The sequence below is a fragment of the Neolamprologus multifasciatus genome, chromosome 3 (genome assembly GCF_963576455.1).
Source record: "Neolamprologus multifasciatus chromosome 3, fNeoMul1.2, whole genome shotgun sequence".
NCBI classification, from domain to species: Eukaryota; Metazoa; Chordata; class Actinopteri; order Cichliformes; family Cichlidae; genus Neolamprologus; species Neolamprologus multifasciatus.
Window position 1 is genome coordinate 5,379,973 of NC_140441.1, and position 16,965 is coordinate 5,396,937.

General features: G+C 42.8%; 1 protein-coding gene across 1 annotated transcript; it reads left to right on the forward strand.

The window, feature by feature from the left end:
- Positions 1-7,931: 7,931 nt before the first annotated feature.
- On the forward strand, positions 7,932-10,053 carry LOC146521228 (nuclear factor 7, ovary-like). The gene is made up of 2 exons (XM_085152075.1): positions 7,932-8,096; positions 8,198-10,053. The coding sequence occupies exon 2, from the start codon at positions 8,215-8,217 to the stop codon at positions 9,601-9,603; it is 1,389 nt and encodes a 462-aa protein (XP_085008201.1). The 5' UTR covers positions 7,932-8,096; positions 8,198-8,214; the 3' UTR covers positions 9,604-10,053.
- The last annotated feature ends 6,912 nt before the right edge of the window (positions 10,054-16,965 follow it).

Consider the following 16,965-nt stretch of genomic DNA (forward strand, 5'->3'; position numbering starts at 1 on the left):
AAACTAACCACACTCACTATCTATCAGTTGTAAAAAGCCCTTAAAAGGCGATAAGTGCATACATGTAGAGGTCACATTGGCCACTGCAGCAGCCATGTTGTTCAAGGCGAGCGAGCTGCACCTCCCAGTGCATGTATGTTGGTGGGACCAGAGCTTTATACAGATTATAAAACAGTTTGGTTAGTTGCAACTTTGGAACTGCATGTAGAACATTTAGTGTTTAAAATACAAGTTTTTATACCATTTAAATAAATGTAGATAACAATAATGGCTTATTCAAGAGTCTAATACTTAAAATAAACCTTAGAATTGCTCAGATGGTTTCTAGTGTAGAACGTAAGTTAAGCATGTTTCTGAATTTTTGTTTGGTTAGCAGGATATAACCTAACATATATGCAAGGTTATATCCTGCTAACCTAACATTTACGCTCTCAGTTTAATGACATAACTGTAGATTGACACAGACACAGACAATACAACAATACAACAGTGCAACATGTACCAGAAACTATGTTTGAGTCATGATGTGACTGCTTAGTGCTCTGGAATACAAATCAATGCAGTACAACTCTTTGATCAGATGTCATTTAGATTAAGCTGTCGATCTTTAGGCCCACAGAAACTCTGATGCAGGAAGTTTGGCTCTCTGAAAGCAGCTGGGCATCTAGTGGAAGTATGTTGTGGATCCAAATCCTTTTGAATTAGCCATTAAACACAGTAAAACTTAGCCAATGATAAGCCAAAAAATACAAAATCAATTCACAGGCTGGACTGCTGTTCCTCCTCCTGTAGTGTCTCTGCTGGAACTTTTCACTGTGAAACTCTTAGATCCAATCTTCTCAATTGCTCATCTCGCAGAAGATATAAGGGAAGACCTCTTCTTCACCTCACTTTTAATAAAATTATTGGACGATAAATAGGACGGAGTTCTGAATATGTGTGCGGTGATGAAAGCCAAACTGAATCTTCCACTCAGTCTTTATTTCTTTATTATTCAATGAAAAGTCAGCACTGAATCTTTACGCTTACTGAACGTCTCTCAAAATGTTATTCTGACATCATGAGAAAACGTTGGTATTTCCACACACACAGCATCAAGGGAATAACATTTTGTAAATGTTTGTGTGCGTTTTGTCACACAGTGTTTTGCTAGTTAAATGTACAGCTGCTGTATCTCTCAGACATAGACAAAGATGTAAGACAGACAGGAGCGGAGAGGAAGAAGAGACGTTATATTTAAAGATAAGGACCGCTCACTGGTATTTGATAAACTGCAGTGTCATCATTGTTAATAGAATATTGGATCTGTGTATGAATTGGCGAATGAGGGGTGCTATGTAAAATGTTTTGTCTGTTATATTTTCAAATGTCAAGAAATCAAACAAAGGAAGAACACACAATGATGCATTTTTAATTTTATTCATCAAAATTATTTATTAATCAAACAGACATAACATTGTTGTTTTTCATCCCCCCAAAGAAATTCATCTTCAAACCACCACAGTGTTAGCCAAATATCACATAGAAATGATATCTCAGCTCTGTAGAGTAGGGAATCACAATAAGGCAGTTTATTTCAAGTTTAAGCTGCTCTTCCTACATTGGGCCACAAGATGTCACCAAAGAGCACTGTGTTGAAAGGGTTCGAGTAATGAAACCTTTTTCAATACTAGCTTCAGAAGGCTTCATTTGGCCATCACTACTCCTTAAAAAGCAAAGAATGAATAGGCAGTGTAAGAAATAACTGAAAAAACTGACTGGTGGAAATCACACAACAAGGGAACTGAGCGAGAAAGAGGTGGGTTAGTGCAGCTCCAACTAGCCTTTGTATCGGTGCCCAGAGAACCACTTAGCAGCTAGCTGACTATGCTATCAGAGTTAGCTCCAACGGCAGACGACTGCACGGGACTTAAGTTTTCAGACCGGCGAGGCTGGAGATCCAGATTTGCAGCTCCTTTGGAGTACGCTTGCAGTTCTTCTTACTGCGCGCCGGACAGCATGATGGGGCAGTGGGTTTATCTTGTGGGGCCCTTAAAGGGAAAGTGTTAAATCAAATAACAAGTTACTTTTGGGATTGTAGTTTACTGAATTTTTATATTGCAAGTGACTGTTTGATTTAATGATTTTATTCTTTGCTTCTAATGCATAACTCAGTAAGGAATTATAGCTCAACTTGATCTTGTTGCATTGTAATGTTTCCTATTTCCAGATGAAGGTATAGTTGGTGTGAAACTGAAAGGAATTTTCTGAAAACCAGGGGAAAAGGAACTGATAGCAAACTTAGGTAAGTTAAAGTTAAAAAAAACTCAAACTGTTATGGTCCCCATATTTGTACATACAAAGTATTTGTATTTAATTAAATATTGAGTTTGGGGTTTATTAGTTTTGATTTTCTTCTTTGGTGTTTATTATCAAACCAGACTGCACTGCATTGTTTGTTGTTTACCGTTTTGTTTTGTTTAGTTACCCCTCTTGTGTCATAGTGGTCTGATCATTATATATACCTCTGTGTGTCATTTCATGTTTAAGTCAGTTATGTTTGTTTGGGCAGTTGCTTGGTTTGTTAAGTTTGCAGTCTTTGCCTGAGCTTAGTTTTGTTTCATTGACCTCTTTCATTAGCTAAATATTTATTACTTCTGTAAATATAATTTTTGGGTTAAATGGCAACCCTATTTTTCAAATAATTCCTGTGACGACTCCTGTTTTCAACTCAGTCCATCACATACCAACAAAATGAAGATGTATACAGAATTAATGGAAAGCCACAGAAAACGAAAGTCGTCCTCTTCTACTGAGCCACCTATGAAGCATGCAGATACAGATTCTTTCACTGGCTCAAGGCGGGTAACGCAAGCAACGTTTGAGAAGCTTCTGCTTATATCAATAGTTGATGCCACTGCTGCAGAAGCTACCAATGATCAATACAAGAGGCTGTCTTGGTCTGCTTTTGCAAAATGTCAAGCTCTGTGGAATAAAACCAGCGGGTCAATCATGGCTTATGAAACAGTGGAACGTGAGTGCAAGTTGCAGTTTCTTCGACCCAACCAGACTCATTGGAGCTCCCTGTTGTGTGCATTCATAAAGAGCAAGGAGAGAAAGCAATCTGCAATGTTTGCACTCCATAAAGATGTAAGTTGATGAAACTTGTTTTTAACCTCCTAGGACCTGGTGTCCACATATGTAGACATCACATTTTGGGACGTCTAGACCAAAATACTTAATTTTTCTCTACAAGGGCCTGATATCCACTTACGAGGACATTGTTCTATCAAAATTTGAAACAAATGCCCTCATATGTGGATCTAGTTTTTCTCAAAAACAAAAATTAGGTAAAAAAAAAAAGGGTAATTCTTTGTTTTTACATTCTTTAGGTCCCAATCAACGCAAATAGCAAAGAAAAATTAAAAATGCATGCCATGAAAGAGTTCGGGTCTTGGGAGGTTAAATAATAATGTGTGAATTTTTGGATACCTGACCTAACTCTGGGCATAACTTACCTGTTAGCTCGGGGTGCAAATGAGCCCGGGTTTGTGGCATTATCATCATCTGAGTGGACAAAATCAGATTCATTGTAAATATCTGTGCATCTGTAACTGTAATGTTTTCTTAATATTTCAATAAATCAGAGCTGATATCAAACAAAGTCTACTGATCCAGGACTGGAAATATCAGCTATTCAATCTACTGCACCCATTTGCAGTCATGTTTCTGTCCATCTAGAGCTGTTGTTTGTGTCAGACAGAATTTGATGTTGGTGTTGATCTGAAGGAAAAATAGTTGCTGGTAACTGCTGGTTGTTCAGTGAAGGGAGACAAAAACACACATTTAATATTCATTTCACTTTTATAGGTCTGTAACAAACTGAATCCACCTTAACACCACCTGTGTTTGTGTGACTGCATTACACTCCCACTGCTGGGAATCTGACAAATAACCAGAACAAAGTCTGAAATAAAAGCTGACAGACAGCTGCAATGCTGAGTCACACTTTATTTTCTGAGCTTCATGCTGTGACCTGTTTTACAGTTGATGGCACCTAAACGACTTAACTCTGGAATGAAACACACCCTCGTTTATGGGTGAAGCAACAGCCTTTCTAAAGTGAAGGTGAATGAAGTTCCGCCCCTCACATAACTTACCTGAGACAAACAAGGAAACAGACTCTTTTTCAGATCAGACTGAGTTCAGACCAAACTAGCAGCTTCCTCTGAGTGAGTCCAGCTACAGGAGAGAAAAGTGGAAAACTCCAACACTGCTGCTTCAAGCTGCTGACGCTCCACACACTGAATGTGAGTTTGAGCAAAAACACGACTCAAAGGAAGTTTCAGTGAAGGTCGTAGAGGAGGGAGGGGAGCCAGGACTGTAGTGATGTGTCGGTCGCGAACGAAATGGCTCTTAGAGCCGAATCATGGACATGAACGATGTGAGCCGGCTCCTTATCGCGAGCCGTGTTTTGTTTTTTCTTTCTCTTACCCTCTCTTGCACTTTTTTTCCGCTTCACTCTGCACGCGAGCCTTGTGCTTTGCGCTGGGCAGAGGGGGGAGGGGCGGTTGTTACACTCGCAGTAGCACAGGAACAGAGCCAGAGAGAAAGAGAGCGAGGGACAACAACGTCACATTAGAAAGGTATAGTAATCATCCACAACTATTTTCAGTTGCGGATGATAAAGGATTCAGAAAGTTTATTCATGCAGGTCCATATGACAGAGAATATGCATCTTCTTTTTGTTTAAATATTTTAATTTATATTTTATTGTGTTGTGGTTTGCAGTGTTTTGTGTTGTTTCATTTTAAATTTGTTGAAAAGGAAAAAGCTGAAAATTGAAATAGTTAAAAGCTGAAATGTGAATAGTTGGTTTTTGTATTATATGATTTATTTATTACATTTTATGTGGAGTGAATAAATAAAAGTATATTTACGGTGGCCCCTACAGACAAAGCACATACAAACTCCAAAACACGTACAAAACACAACGGAAGTCCTCCAGGATGCTAGGGGGCAGTGTTGAACTTTTGTTACCTAGTGGCTACACAAGCCAGCAAGTACCAACGACCGGATTTGGTGTGTGGTAGTAACAGGTAAATGAACATTTTTTTAAATTATTTGAATATATATGAGTGCTTGTGTATAAATACACAAACAATACACACATGCTTTCAGTTGTGTAATTTAAGTGATCTAGGTAGCTCTGTTTTGGAAGTTCAGTTCATGCTAGAAATGTGTTTTGGAGTTTGTACGTGTTTTGTCTCTTGGGGCCACCGCATATATTTATATATAAACATATATAAATAAAACCACTTTTTTTTTTACATTAGTAATTCCTTTTGTTTGTTGTTAATAAAAATGTAATGATCCGGAGTCTGTGACTCCGTGTTTATGTTTTAGTTTATTATTATTCTGTGGTTTTGGTTACAAACACCCAAACTTCCTTTGGGTGTTTGTACCCTTCTGTTTCATGATTCATGTTCCTATGTTCTGTGTCCCCCAGTCTGTGTTAAGGTTGTGTGTTATGTCATTACGTGTATGTGTTTCCTGTTTTACTTTGAAGATCCGTGTCTGATCTCAGTGTGTTCAGTTTACTTTTCCCTGTCTCATCAGGTCAGATTACTCCCAGCAGTGCCCTCCTTTTGTGTCTCATTACCTCGTTATCCTTCTGTGTATTTAAACCTTGTGTCTGCCTCTGTTAGTTGCTGGTTCGTGTGTGTTGTTCCCCTCGGTCTCCCTGCATCTCGCCGTACCTCCCTCCATCTTCGTTCTGGTTTGTTTTATTAGTTTTGCCCAGTTTAGGTTTTCCAGTTTCATGTTCACCCGCCACTTCTGTTTGTATCTACTCTGTTCAATAAATACTCACCTGCACCAGAGCTGCTGCATTTTGGGTCCTTTCTACAAACTCCACACGTCTGTCACACCGGACGTGACAAGAAATGTGTTTTGGAGTTTGTACATGCTTTGTCTCTAGGGGCCACCGTATATATTTATATAAAAACATATATAAATAAGACCACTTTTTTTTAGATTAGTAATTCCTTTTCTGCATAATTTTAAATTGTTGTTAATAATAAATGAATTAAAGCAACAAAACAACCTGAAGAGCCGGTTCGGAGCCGAAAGAGCCGGTTCTCTAAAAAGAGCCGGAAATCCCATCACTACAGGACTAACTGTACTTCCTGTCTGCTGTTTTCAGCTTCACTCACAGACTCAATGGCTTCCAGATCAGAGGAGGATCTCTGCTGTCCGGTCTGTCAGGAGGTCTTCAGAGATCCTGTTATTCTGTCATGTAGCCACAGCTTCTGTAAAGACTGTCTGAATAGATGGTGGATCAAAAAACAGATACGTGAGTGTCCAGTTTGTAAGAGAAGATCTTCAAAGGATTATCCACCTTCAAACCTGGCTTTAAAGAACCTGTGTGAGTCGTTCTTACAGGAGAGAGATCAGAGAGCTTCAGAGACTCTCTGCAGTCTGCACTCTGAGAAACTCAAACTCTTCTGTCTGGACCATCAGCAGCCAGTGTGTGTCGTCTGCAGAGACTCAGAAAAACACACCAATCTCAGATTCAGACCCATCGATGAAGCTGCACAACAACACAAGAAGGAACTTCAGGAAACTCTGGAGCCCTTAAAGAAGAAGTTAAAGGTTTGTGAAGAAGTTCAAGTGAAGTTTGATCAAACAGCAGAACACATTAAGGTCCAGGCCCGACACACAGAGAGGCAGATTAAGGAGCAGTTTAAGAAGCTTCAGCAGTTCCTAGCAGAGGAAGAGGAGGCCAGGCTGGCTGCACTGAGGGAGGAAGAGGAGCAGAAGAGTGGGATGATGAAGGAGAAGATGGAGGCTCTGAGCAGAGAGATAGCAGCTCTTTCAGACACAGTCAGAGCCACAGAGGAGGAGCTGAGAGCTGAAGACGTCTCATTCCTGCACAACTACAAGGAACTACTGAGGAACTCAAACCACTCTGCATGTGTGATTTACACACCTGGAGGAGATGCACCACAAAGCTGGAATGATTTTGCAAATGTTAATTTCTATGTTTGACTATTAACATTAATTTGCTTACTTGGAGGGAACGATGCTCGTCACAGTTCTCTCCCTCATGCACGAGCAACACAAAGAGCTCTGGTGACTTGCGTCTTGTTTTTGCCATTGTAGTAGAATTGTCTTGGCGTTCCAGCAATAGGTCTGTGCTAGATGAACGTATCAGCAACCTTCAAACACGTGTGGAGAATTCATTATTTCTTTGAAAGGTTTTTGACTAAATAACAGAAAAAAGAAAGTAAGAGAAAGAGATGTCAGAGATGAGTGTCAGTAACACAAAAGTAACACTCAGTGTCATGCAGTGACTTTTACACAACCAGATCAGATGAACCAACTCACACTAAAACATGCATTTTGCTGCACTCTTTACACTTATTTCTTTTCTTTCTGCTCTTTTATATATTTTGTAAAACCACAAAAAATATTTTATATCAGCAGCAATTTCTCTCAAACTGCTGCATCACAGCTTTCATGCTCTGACCTGCATGTGAAATGAGAGAAAAGCTCTTTATTAGTAACTTTTACAACTTCTGGCAGGTTAATGTCTGAACTTTGGAGTGAAACACACCCTTAGTTACAGGAAATAACACCACAGTCTGTAACTAAGTGAATCCACCTTAACACCACCTGTGTGTGTGTGACTGCATTACACTCCCACTGCTGGGAACCTGAACAAGAAGCAGAACAAAGTCTGAAATAGAAGCTGACAAACAGCTGCACCACCGAGTGACACTTTATTTTATAAACTTCACAACAGGTTTCATGTTGTGACCTGTGGAGGTGAAAAGACACAAAACCTGTTTGACAGCATTTGAGCTGCAGGCAGGATTGAAACACACCTTAGTTAAAAGTCAAACAGCAACATTTGTCTCCTCCCCTCACGTCACTCAAATGTGACAAACCAGGAAACAGGAAGTTCTTCGTCCTCAGTAAAGAGAGACGCACAGACGATCAGACTGAGCTCAGACCAAACTAGCAGCTTCCTCTGAGTGAGTCCAGCTACAGGAGAGAAAAGTGGAAAACTCCAACACTGCTGCTTCAAGCTGCTGACGCTCCACACACTGAAGGTGAGTTTGAGCAAAAACACGACTCAAAGGAAGTTTCAGTGAAGGTGGTAGAGGAGGGAGGGGAGCCAGGACTGACTGTACTTCCTGTCTGCTGTTTTCAGCTTCACTCACAGACTCAATGGCTTCCAGATCAGAGGAGGATCTCTGCTGTCCGGTCTGTCAGGAGGTCTTCAGAGATCCTGTTATTCTGTCATGTAGCCACAGCTTCTGTAAAGACTGTCTGAAGAGATGGTGGAGAGAGAGACCAACACACGAGTGTCCAGTTTGTAAGAAAAGATCTTCAAAGGATCATTCACCTTTAAATCTGGCTTTAAAGAACCTGTGTGAGTCGTTCTTACAGGAGAGAGATCAGAGAGCTTCAGAGGCTCTCTGCAGTCTGCACTCTGAGAAACTCAAACTCTTCTGTCTGGACCATCAGCAGCCAGTGTGTGTCGTCTGCAGAGACTCAGAAAAACACACCAATCACAGATTCAGACCCATCGATGAAGCTGCACAACAACACAAGAAGGAACTTCAGGAAACTCTGGAGCCCTTAAAGAAGAAGTTAAAGGTTTGTGAAGAAGTTCAAGTGAAGTTTGATCAAACAGCAGAACACATTAAGGTCCAGGCCCGACACACAGAGAGGCAGATTAAGGAGCAGTTTAAGAAGCTTCACCAGTTTCTAGCAGAGGAAGAGGAGGCCAGGCTGGCTGCACTGAGGGAGGAAGAGGAGCAGAAGAGTGGGATGATGAAGGAGAAGATGGAGGCTCTGAGCAGAGAGATAGCAGCTCTTTCAGACACAGTCAGAGCCACAGAGGAGGAGCTGAGAGCTGAAGACGTCTCATTCCTGCACAACTACAAGGCTGCAGTGGAAAGAGTCCAGCGCTGCCCCCTGCTGGATGATCCACAGCTGCCCTCAGGAGCTCTGATAGACCAGGCCAAACACCTGGGAAACCTGACCTTCAACATCTGGAACAACATGAAGGACATGGTCTCCTACACTCCTCTCATCCTGGACCCAAACACTGCAAGTCCAGAGCTCATCCTGTCTGAAGATCTGACCAGTGTGAGACGAGGAGGAGAGAGGCAGCAGCTTCCTGACAATCCAGAGAGGTTTGATTATTCCTACTCTGTCCTGGGCTCTGAGGGCTTTAACTCAGGGACTCATAGTTGGGATATCGAAGTTGGAGACAGTACATGGTGGGGACTGGGTGTGTTAGCAGAGTCTGTGCAGAGTAAGACAGACATGCAGTCTAGATTATGGAGAATATGGTTCTATAAAGGTAAATACTCATCATGCTCACCATCAACTCGAAAAACTGCTCTCTCAGTAGAGAAGCTCCAGAGGATCAGAGTGAATCTGGACTGGAACAGAGGAAAGCTGTCGTTCTCTGATCCTGATACTAACACACACATACACACCTTCACACACACTTTCACTCACAGGATGTTTCCATACATTTTTATTGATACTAAACTGAAGGTGTGTCCGTTGAAGGTGTCAGTGTCAGTGCAGCAGATGAGTTGAGGATGATGATATTTCTAATGTTGTTTCCTGTCAGTGAATTGAAGCTGTTAAACTGCAGCTGTCCTCCTGCTGCCTCGTTGTTCCAAAGCTCTTTGTTTCTCTTTTAGTTCTCACTGTTTCTTTCTGTTTCTGCTGTCCACCTTTTCACATGGAAAATCATTTCACTGTTTCTCACTGAATGACTCCCCAAACTAGATTTGAAATTCTATCAAGTTTCTCATCATTACAAGTGATTCATGTTTCTATTTGATGTGTAAATGGAGATGATTTAGTTTGCTGGGATATGGACTGACATGTGTTGAATGGGAGGAGCAGTTTGTTGTTGTCTTCTTGTCTGTTTATGACAACAATAAATCTATTGTTGAAACAATGATTCATGTTTAACTCCATATATGAAATGTTTCTGATCTTTGAATTCTGTTTGATTAAAGACTTTCTTCATGACACAAATGAGATTTCAGTGTATTAATAGAACTAAATAAGCTCAGAGTTGAAAGGCTGGAGTATTATGTACGTGCTTCAATGTCAGTATTTTCAGGGGGATTCAAAGTCATGAGATAAATGAGTTTAGAGGCATGTAGAGAAAAATATCTGAGCTTTATTTTGTATTATTTTGCCAGAGGAACGTCTCCGAGTGCTTCATATGGAAACATCAGCATGAAGTTTTACGGAGCTCGTTTAATCAGCTTGTTGTTCTTTTACAGCAGAAGAAGAGCTGAAAGTTTGTGTGTGGATTCAAAGCGCTCGCTGTCAGGACAAATAAAGGAGGGGAAGAGATTTAAAGGAGGAAAGCGCTGTTTTTAGAGCCTTAAAGAGAAACCACATTTCTCATACTCAACAATCAGACAAATACACAAAAAGATCGACTACTTTATTTTATTTCATTAACGAGGACATAAATATTTGTGAAAAACAAACGATTTTGCCACTTCCAAATATTCCTTCCAAATAATTGAATGAAGAACAAATCAAAGTATTTAACAATAATAATGGATTGCATTTATATAGCGCTTTTCTAGGCACCCAAAGCGCTTTACAGTTCCACTATTCATTCACTCTCACATTCACACACTGGTGGAGGCAGCTACAGCTGCTCTGGGGCAGACTGACAGAAGCGAGGCTGCCATATCGCGCCATTGGCCCCTCTGGCCATCACCAGTAAGAGGTAGGTGAAGTGTCTTGCCCAAGGACACAACGACCGAGACTGTCCGAACCGGGACTCGAACTGGCAACCCTCCGATTACAAGACGAACACCCAACTCTTGAGCCACGATCACCATTAAAACAAGCAGTTCAAACAGGAAGTAAAGTCACAGCAACAACAAAGCAAGTCTTCACGAATAAAGTTGCTCCACCATTTTCCTTCATGCTGTCCAACCACTGTCAGAAGATTTAGACCCCACTGTGTAATTTTCAGCTGTGGATCATCACACAGATGCTCAAAGTGATTTGATAGAAACCTCGATCCACAATGAAATCCTCTCCACAGAATCTCAGCCATCTCTTCTTCCTCCTTTTCTGTTTGGGAAATTTACACGGATGGATTTAGTGGCAGAAACACACACGGGCACAGGACAGTAGTGGTGCAGATTTATATACAATGATGGGGGAATATTTACAAGGGAAGGGGCCATATACAGTGACAGGTAAAATGTGCACGGAGAGCAGAGCTGAAGGGATGAGACGGAGCCGAGGTATGGACAGATGACGCACCGGAGCTACCTGAAAACGAGGGACAAACAAAGTTACGGAGTAATGTCGATAGCCGAGAGTTAAACTAAAGTGGATGGGGAGAGTTGGAGAGCTTACTTGCAACACAGAAATACAGCTGTAGCGGTGGTCGCAGACTGGTACGAAGTAACTCTCCGTCACGGATCCAAAGAAGCCAACACAAAGAAAACTAGGCAGGCGAGCAGGCAGCGGGACAGGCTAGAACAAAGGAGAAGCAGGCAGGAGATGGATCCTAAAAACATGCAGCTCAATAGTGTGGAATCAACAGATTCAGCTTGCACCAACACGTTACCACTTGTGAAAGCGACAATACTCCGACACCAGACGTCCGTGACTCAGCTCCATAAAAGCGTTCACTGATGACGTCCGATGCGCCGCAGGTGTGCCGGAATGCCATCAAGCCCCGCCCCGCCTACCTATGCCAAGAAGGGAAACAAAACCCAAGAACAACAATACACCTACCCACCACCTCCTAACATTTTCTGGGAAAACCATCAAACTCTACATTACACTCTGCATTTTTCAGGGTAAAGTCCTCCACTGATATCTGTGCAAACCTAACACACTGCTGACTGTTTTATCACTACATCCACTTTGACCTTTGACCTACTTCAGGTTTTTTGTGTGGAAAGTATCATCATCATCGTTATTTTGACCTTTGGCTTATTTCATTTGACATATTATGTGTGAAGAGTATCATTATTGATTCCACAATCTTTAGTTATTCAGTGTGTTTATTAAAATCAAAGGTGTGTGAGCAGCTCAGTTATACCAAATGAACATCATCTCTTTGTGTGTGTGTAATAATTACATTACTATTAATGTAACTACTATTATTAATAATTATTACATAGTTGTTTACTTTGACTATTATTGTTTTCTAAAGAAAACGACTTTGTCTAAAAAATTAACTACAAATTGATCTAGTTGAAATTTTAACTTTATTAAGGGGTGTTGATTGCTCAATTTATGCAAAATTTTGAAATATTTTAATCCATGTGTCCAAATACCAAAAACATTGTCCAAATACCGTAAAATAAATTAGTGGTAATTTATTGCAATTTTCTAAAATTGTCATTTCCCAGTGGGACGTATAAATATCCGCCTAGTGCACAACCTGAGATTTGGAGAAAAAAGGAATCCTCAAATTGGGTGCTGGACTTCAATGCTCACGTGGGTAACGACAGCGAGACCTGGAGGGGCGTGTTTGGGAGGAACGAACACCTTGTTCGAACATAAGAGTGTCCATAAGTGCACGTGGCACCAGGACACTCTAGGCCGTAGGTCGATGATCGATTTTGTAATCGTATCACCAGACCTGCGACCATATGTTCTGGACACTCGGGTAAAGAGAGGGGCTGAGCTGTCAACTGATCACCACCTGGTGGTGAGTTGGATCAGGTGGCGGGGGAGGACGCTGGACAGACCCGGTGCACCTAAACGTGTAGTGAGGGTGTGCTGGGAGAGGCCCCAGTCCGCGAGATCTTCAACGCACACCTCCGGCAGAGCTTCAACAGCACTCCGAGGGAGACTGGGGACATTGAGTCCGAATGGACCATGTTCAGCGTCTCCATTGCCGAAGCTGCTGCATTGAGCTGCGGCCGCAAGGTGGTTGGTGCCTGCCGTGGTGGTAATCCCCGAACCAAATGTTGGACACCAGAGGTGAAGGGAGCGAAAAGGCTGAAGAAGGAGTCCTATCGGGCTTGGTTAGCCTGTGGGACTCCGGAGGCAGCCGGCAGGTATTGACAGGCCAAGCGGAATGAGGCTCGGGCAGTGGCTGAAGCAAAAACTCAGGTGTCGGAGGAGTTCGGAGAGGCCATGGAAAAAGACTTTCGGACTGCCTCGAAGAGATTCTGGCAAACCGTCAGTCGTCTCGGGAGGGGAAAGCAGTGCTCTGTGTATAGTGCTGGCGGAGCGCTGCTGACGTCGACTGAGAAAATTGTCGGGCGGTGGAAGGAATACTTCAAGGACCTCCTTAATCCCACTGACACGTCTTCCGAGGAGGAAGCAGAGTCTGGGGATGAGGGGAAAGACCCGCCAATTTCCGGGGGCGAGGTCACTGAGGCAGTTAAACATTTCCTTGGTGGCAGAGCCCCTGGTGTTGATGAGGTCCGCCCCGAGTTCCTGAAGGCTCTGGACGTTGTAGGGCTGTCCTGGTTGACACGCCTCTGCAATGTTGTGTGGAGATCAGGGGCAGTACCCATGGACGGGCAGACCGGGGTGGTGGTCCCCATCTGTAAGAAGGGGGACCGGAGGGTGTGTTCCAACTACAGGGGGATCACACTCCTCAGCCTCCCTGGGAAAGTCTATGCCAGGGTGCTGGAAAGGAGAGTTCGTCCGCTAGTCGAACCTCTGATGCAGGAGGAACAATGCGGTTTTCGTCCTGGTCGCGGAACTCTGGACCAGCTCTTTATCCTCTCGAGGATACTTGAGGGTGCATGGGAGTTTGCCCAACCAGTCTACATGTGTTTTGTGGACTTGGAGAAGGCATTCGACCGTGTCCCTCCGGGTGTCCTGTGGGAGGTGTAGCGGGAGTATGGGGTGTCTGGCCCATTGCTACAGGCCATTCAATCCCTATACAACCGTTGCAAGAGCTTGGTTCGCATTGCCGGCAGTAAGTCGGACTCGTTCCCAGTGGGTGATGGGCTCCGCCAGGGCTGCCCGTTGTCACCGGTTCTGTTCATAATTTTTATGGACAGGATTTCTAGGTGCAGCCAAGTGGCGGAGGGCTTTCGCTTTGGTGGCCTCAGAATCTCATCTCTGATTTTTGCGGATGATGTGTTTCTGTTGGCTTCATCGGGTGAGGGCCTCCAGCCCGCACTGGAACGGTTCGCAGCCGAGTGTGAAGCAGCGGGAATGAGGATCAGCACCTCCAAATCTGAGGCCATGGTTCTCAGCCGGAAAAGGGTGGAGTGCCCACTCCGGGTCGGGTATGAGTTCCTGCCCCAAGTGGAGGAGTTCAAGTATCTCGGGGTCTTGTTCGCGAGTGATGGGAGAAGGGAGCCGGAGATTGACAGACGGATTGGGGCTGCAGCTGCAGTAATGCGGACGCTGCACCGGTCCGTCGTGTTGAAGAGGGAGCTGAGTGTAAAAGTGAAGCTCTCAATTTACCGGTCGATCTACGTCCCTACCCTCACCTATGGCCACGAGCTTTGGGTAGTGACCGAAAGAACAAGATCGCGGATACAAGCAGCAGAAATAAGCGTCCTCCGAAGGGTGGCTGGCCCCTCCCTTAGAGATAGGGTGAGAAGTTCAGCCATCCGGGAGGGGCTCAGAGTAGAGCACATCGAAAGGAGCCAGCTGAGGTGGTTCGGGCATCTGACAAGGATGCCCCCTGGGCGCCTCCTGGGTGAGGTGTTCCAGGCATGTCTCACCGGGAAGAGGCCCGGGGGCAGAACCAGGACACGCTGGAGAGATTATATCTCTCGGCTGGCCTGGGAACGCCTTGGTGTTCCCCCGGATAAGCTGGAGGAGGTGGCTGGGGAGAGGGAGGTCTAGGTCTCTTTGCTTAGGCTGCTGCCCCCACGACCCGGCCTCGGATAAAGCGGATGAAGATGGATGGATGGATGGATGGATCATCAGAACGTGTAAAATTCATATTTTATTTAACCCTCTGGGGTCCAGGGTATAATTGGCCGTTTTTGACTACTTTTGATTTTACCTCTATATTTCACCTTTAAAATATGTTTTTCTTGCCTTGTTTAGTATCATTATTTTCAGCACAACCTCAAATATCTGAAATTTGAGTTATTTTTTCATTTTGGTATACTATATTAGCACAGTTGATCTATATTCAGACAAAAATTTCAAAATCTGAGTAGAAAAAAGTTATATTTTTTACTGTAAAACCCACAAACATGTTTAACGAATCATTTTCATAACTTGAAATGCAAATAGAAATTGAACATTTCTAAAAATTATGCACAAGTTTTGCAAACAACAAAGTTATATGGTACTATTTACCTAAAAATGCAGCCAAGTCTTCAGGCGTTTTTTATATAACCATTTAAATCTATTTACAGAACAATCAGGTGTGCTGCATCAAATAAGAAGGCGCACAAATGATTTGTTCCAGTCCAAAAAAATGTAGTTTGTGTTCAGTACAAGACAGAGGAGAACAGCACAGGCCTAAATCCTGCAGGTCCGACAGCAGGAGGTGTATCAGTCCAGTTTTCCATGTGGGAACAGCGTTTACACTGGAATCTGCCTTTGACGGCTTTTTTAGAGCAAATATGAAATCCAGCAGCATAACTGACACACAATACAAGATAATAACTACACAACAAACTAACTATAGCCTCCAAACACGCTAAACGTCACTAATGTCTCACATATGAAAACTCGCTCTCTCTCTCTGTCTTTCACTCGCCCGCTTTCCGTTGCGGGTGTCACTCCTAAAAACTTCCCCTTCTCCCTAAACAACCAAATGTCACATGTTGCCTTATCATTTTTTTGATTGGCTGACATGGTAAACGCTAACACCAATAGGGAAGGGGTGTTTTTTCTTTTTTTTTTTTCACTCGCAAGCGGAGAGTGTTTGCTAGCGTTGTCTGTAGAAAACGCCGTTCTTCCCGCTGTAAACACCACTGTTTTGTTCAGAAAAAAACATCGCGTGTATTTTTAATCATAACTCTGGTTTTACGTGGCCCATCGACACAATTCAAAAACTGGTATATAGTTTGAAGTCTGCACTTTCGATCCAAGTTGAAATGGAGACTCTGACATGCTGTATCCTGTAGCTGTGTCGTCTTAAATTGGTCATGTGATTTTGACGCGCCGGCGCGTCCAGCGACCCCAGGGGGTTAAATATATTATCCACTGCCAATAAGCCCAACCTTGTGTCTATGTTGGTACAGAGGAACTCTACATCCATTGTAAAAAGTAAGGCATCACATGGATCATTCACATCTTTCAATTTGTCCATAAAGTCATATGTATCTTTCACATAACTAGGGTGCATTAAAGGGATGAGACAAGGAATTTAGAAAAGACTCTATATGCTGTAATCCTGAATGATTCAGAGTCACAATCACTAACAATAGGGATTTTAAATGTTTCTGGAGATTTATGAATCTTAGGTGAAAGATAAAATTGGCAAGGATGAGGAAAAATCGGAGCAGACAGATATTTTTCCTGAGACTTGAAAATATAACCCTCTTCTTTCAACTCCCTCACAATACTTCTGACAAGATTACAGTCTCTTTCACCTTCTTTTCAACACAACAGGTGCAGTTTAGTGTATTACTGCCTCCTGCTGGAACACTTGTTAGTGAATCACTTAAACTATTACATTGGAAAAAAAAAGATTGAGTTTTGCTGTGACGCCAAGACAAATCCCGCTAGTGGAACTGATCACAATCAAGTGCTTTTTGCTTTTGGAACTGTGTCTTCATTCCACCTACTTCACATACAAGGGTCAGTTCTGCAGGCATAAACATGGGTGTGCAATGAGTTCCCCAGTTTCAGCCATCGTGGCCAATTTGTACAACGGCCAATTTTTTTTCTGCTCTTGCTCTTGACGAAGGCGGTCGCACTTTTCTCCTCTCCTCTGTCCTTGTCTAGTCTCATGTTTTTTGTATTACTTTTCCCTGGAACACTCTCTCACAGTCTGTTCTCTAAAATCTAAAAGAG

What these genes read in the sequence shown, in the direction of transcription:
- LOC146521228 (XM_085152075.1), top strand. Translation starts at nt 8,215, where the DNA reads ATGGCTTCCAGATCAGAGGAGGATCTCTGCTGTCCGGTCTGTCAGGAG.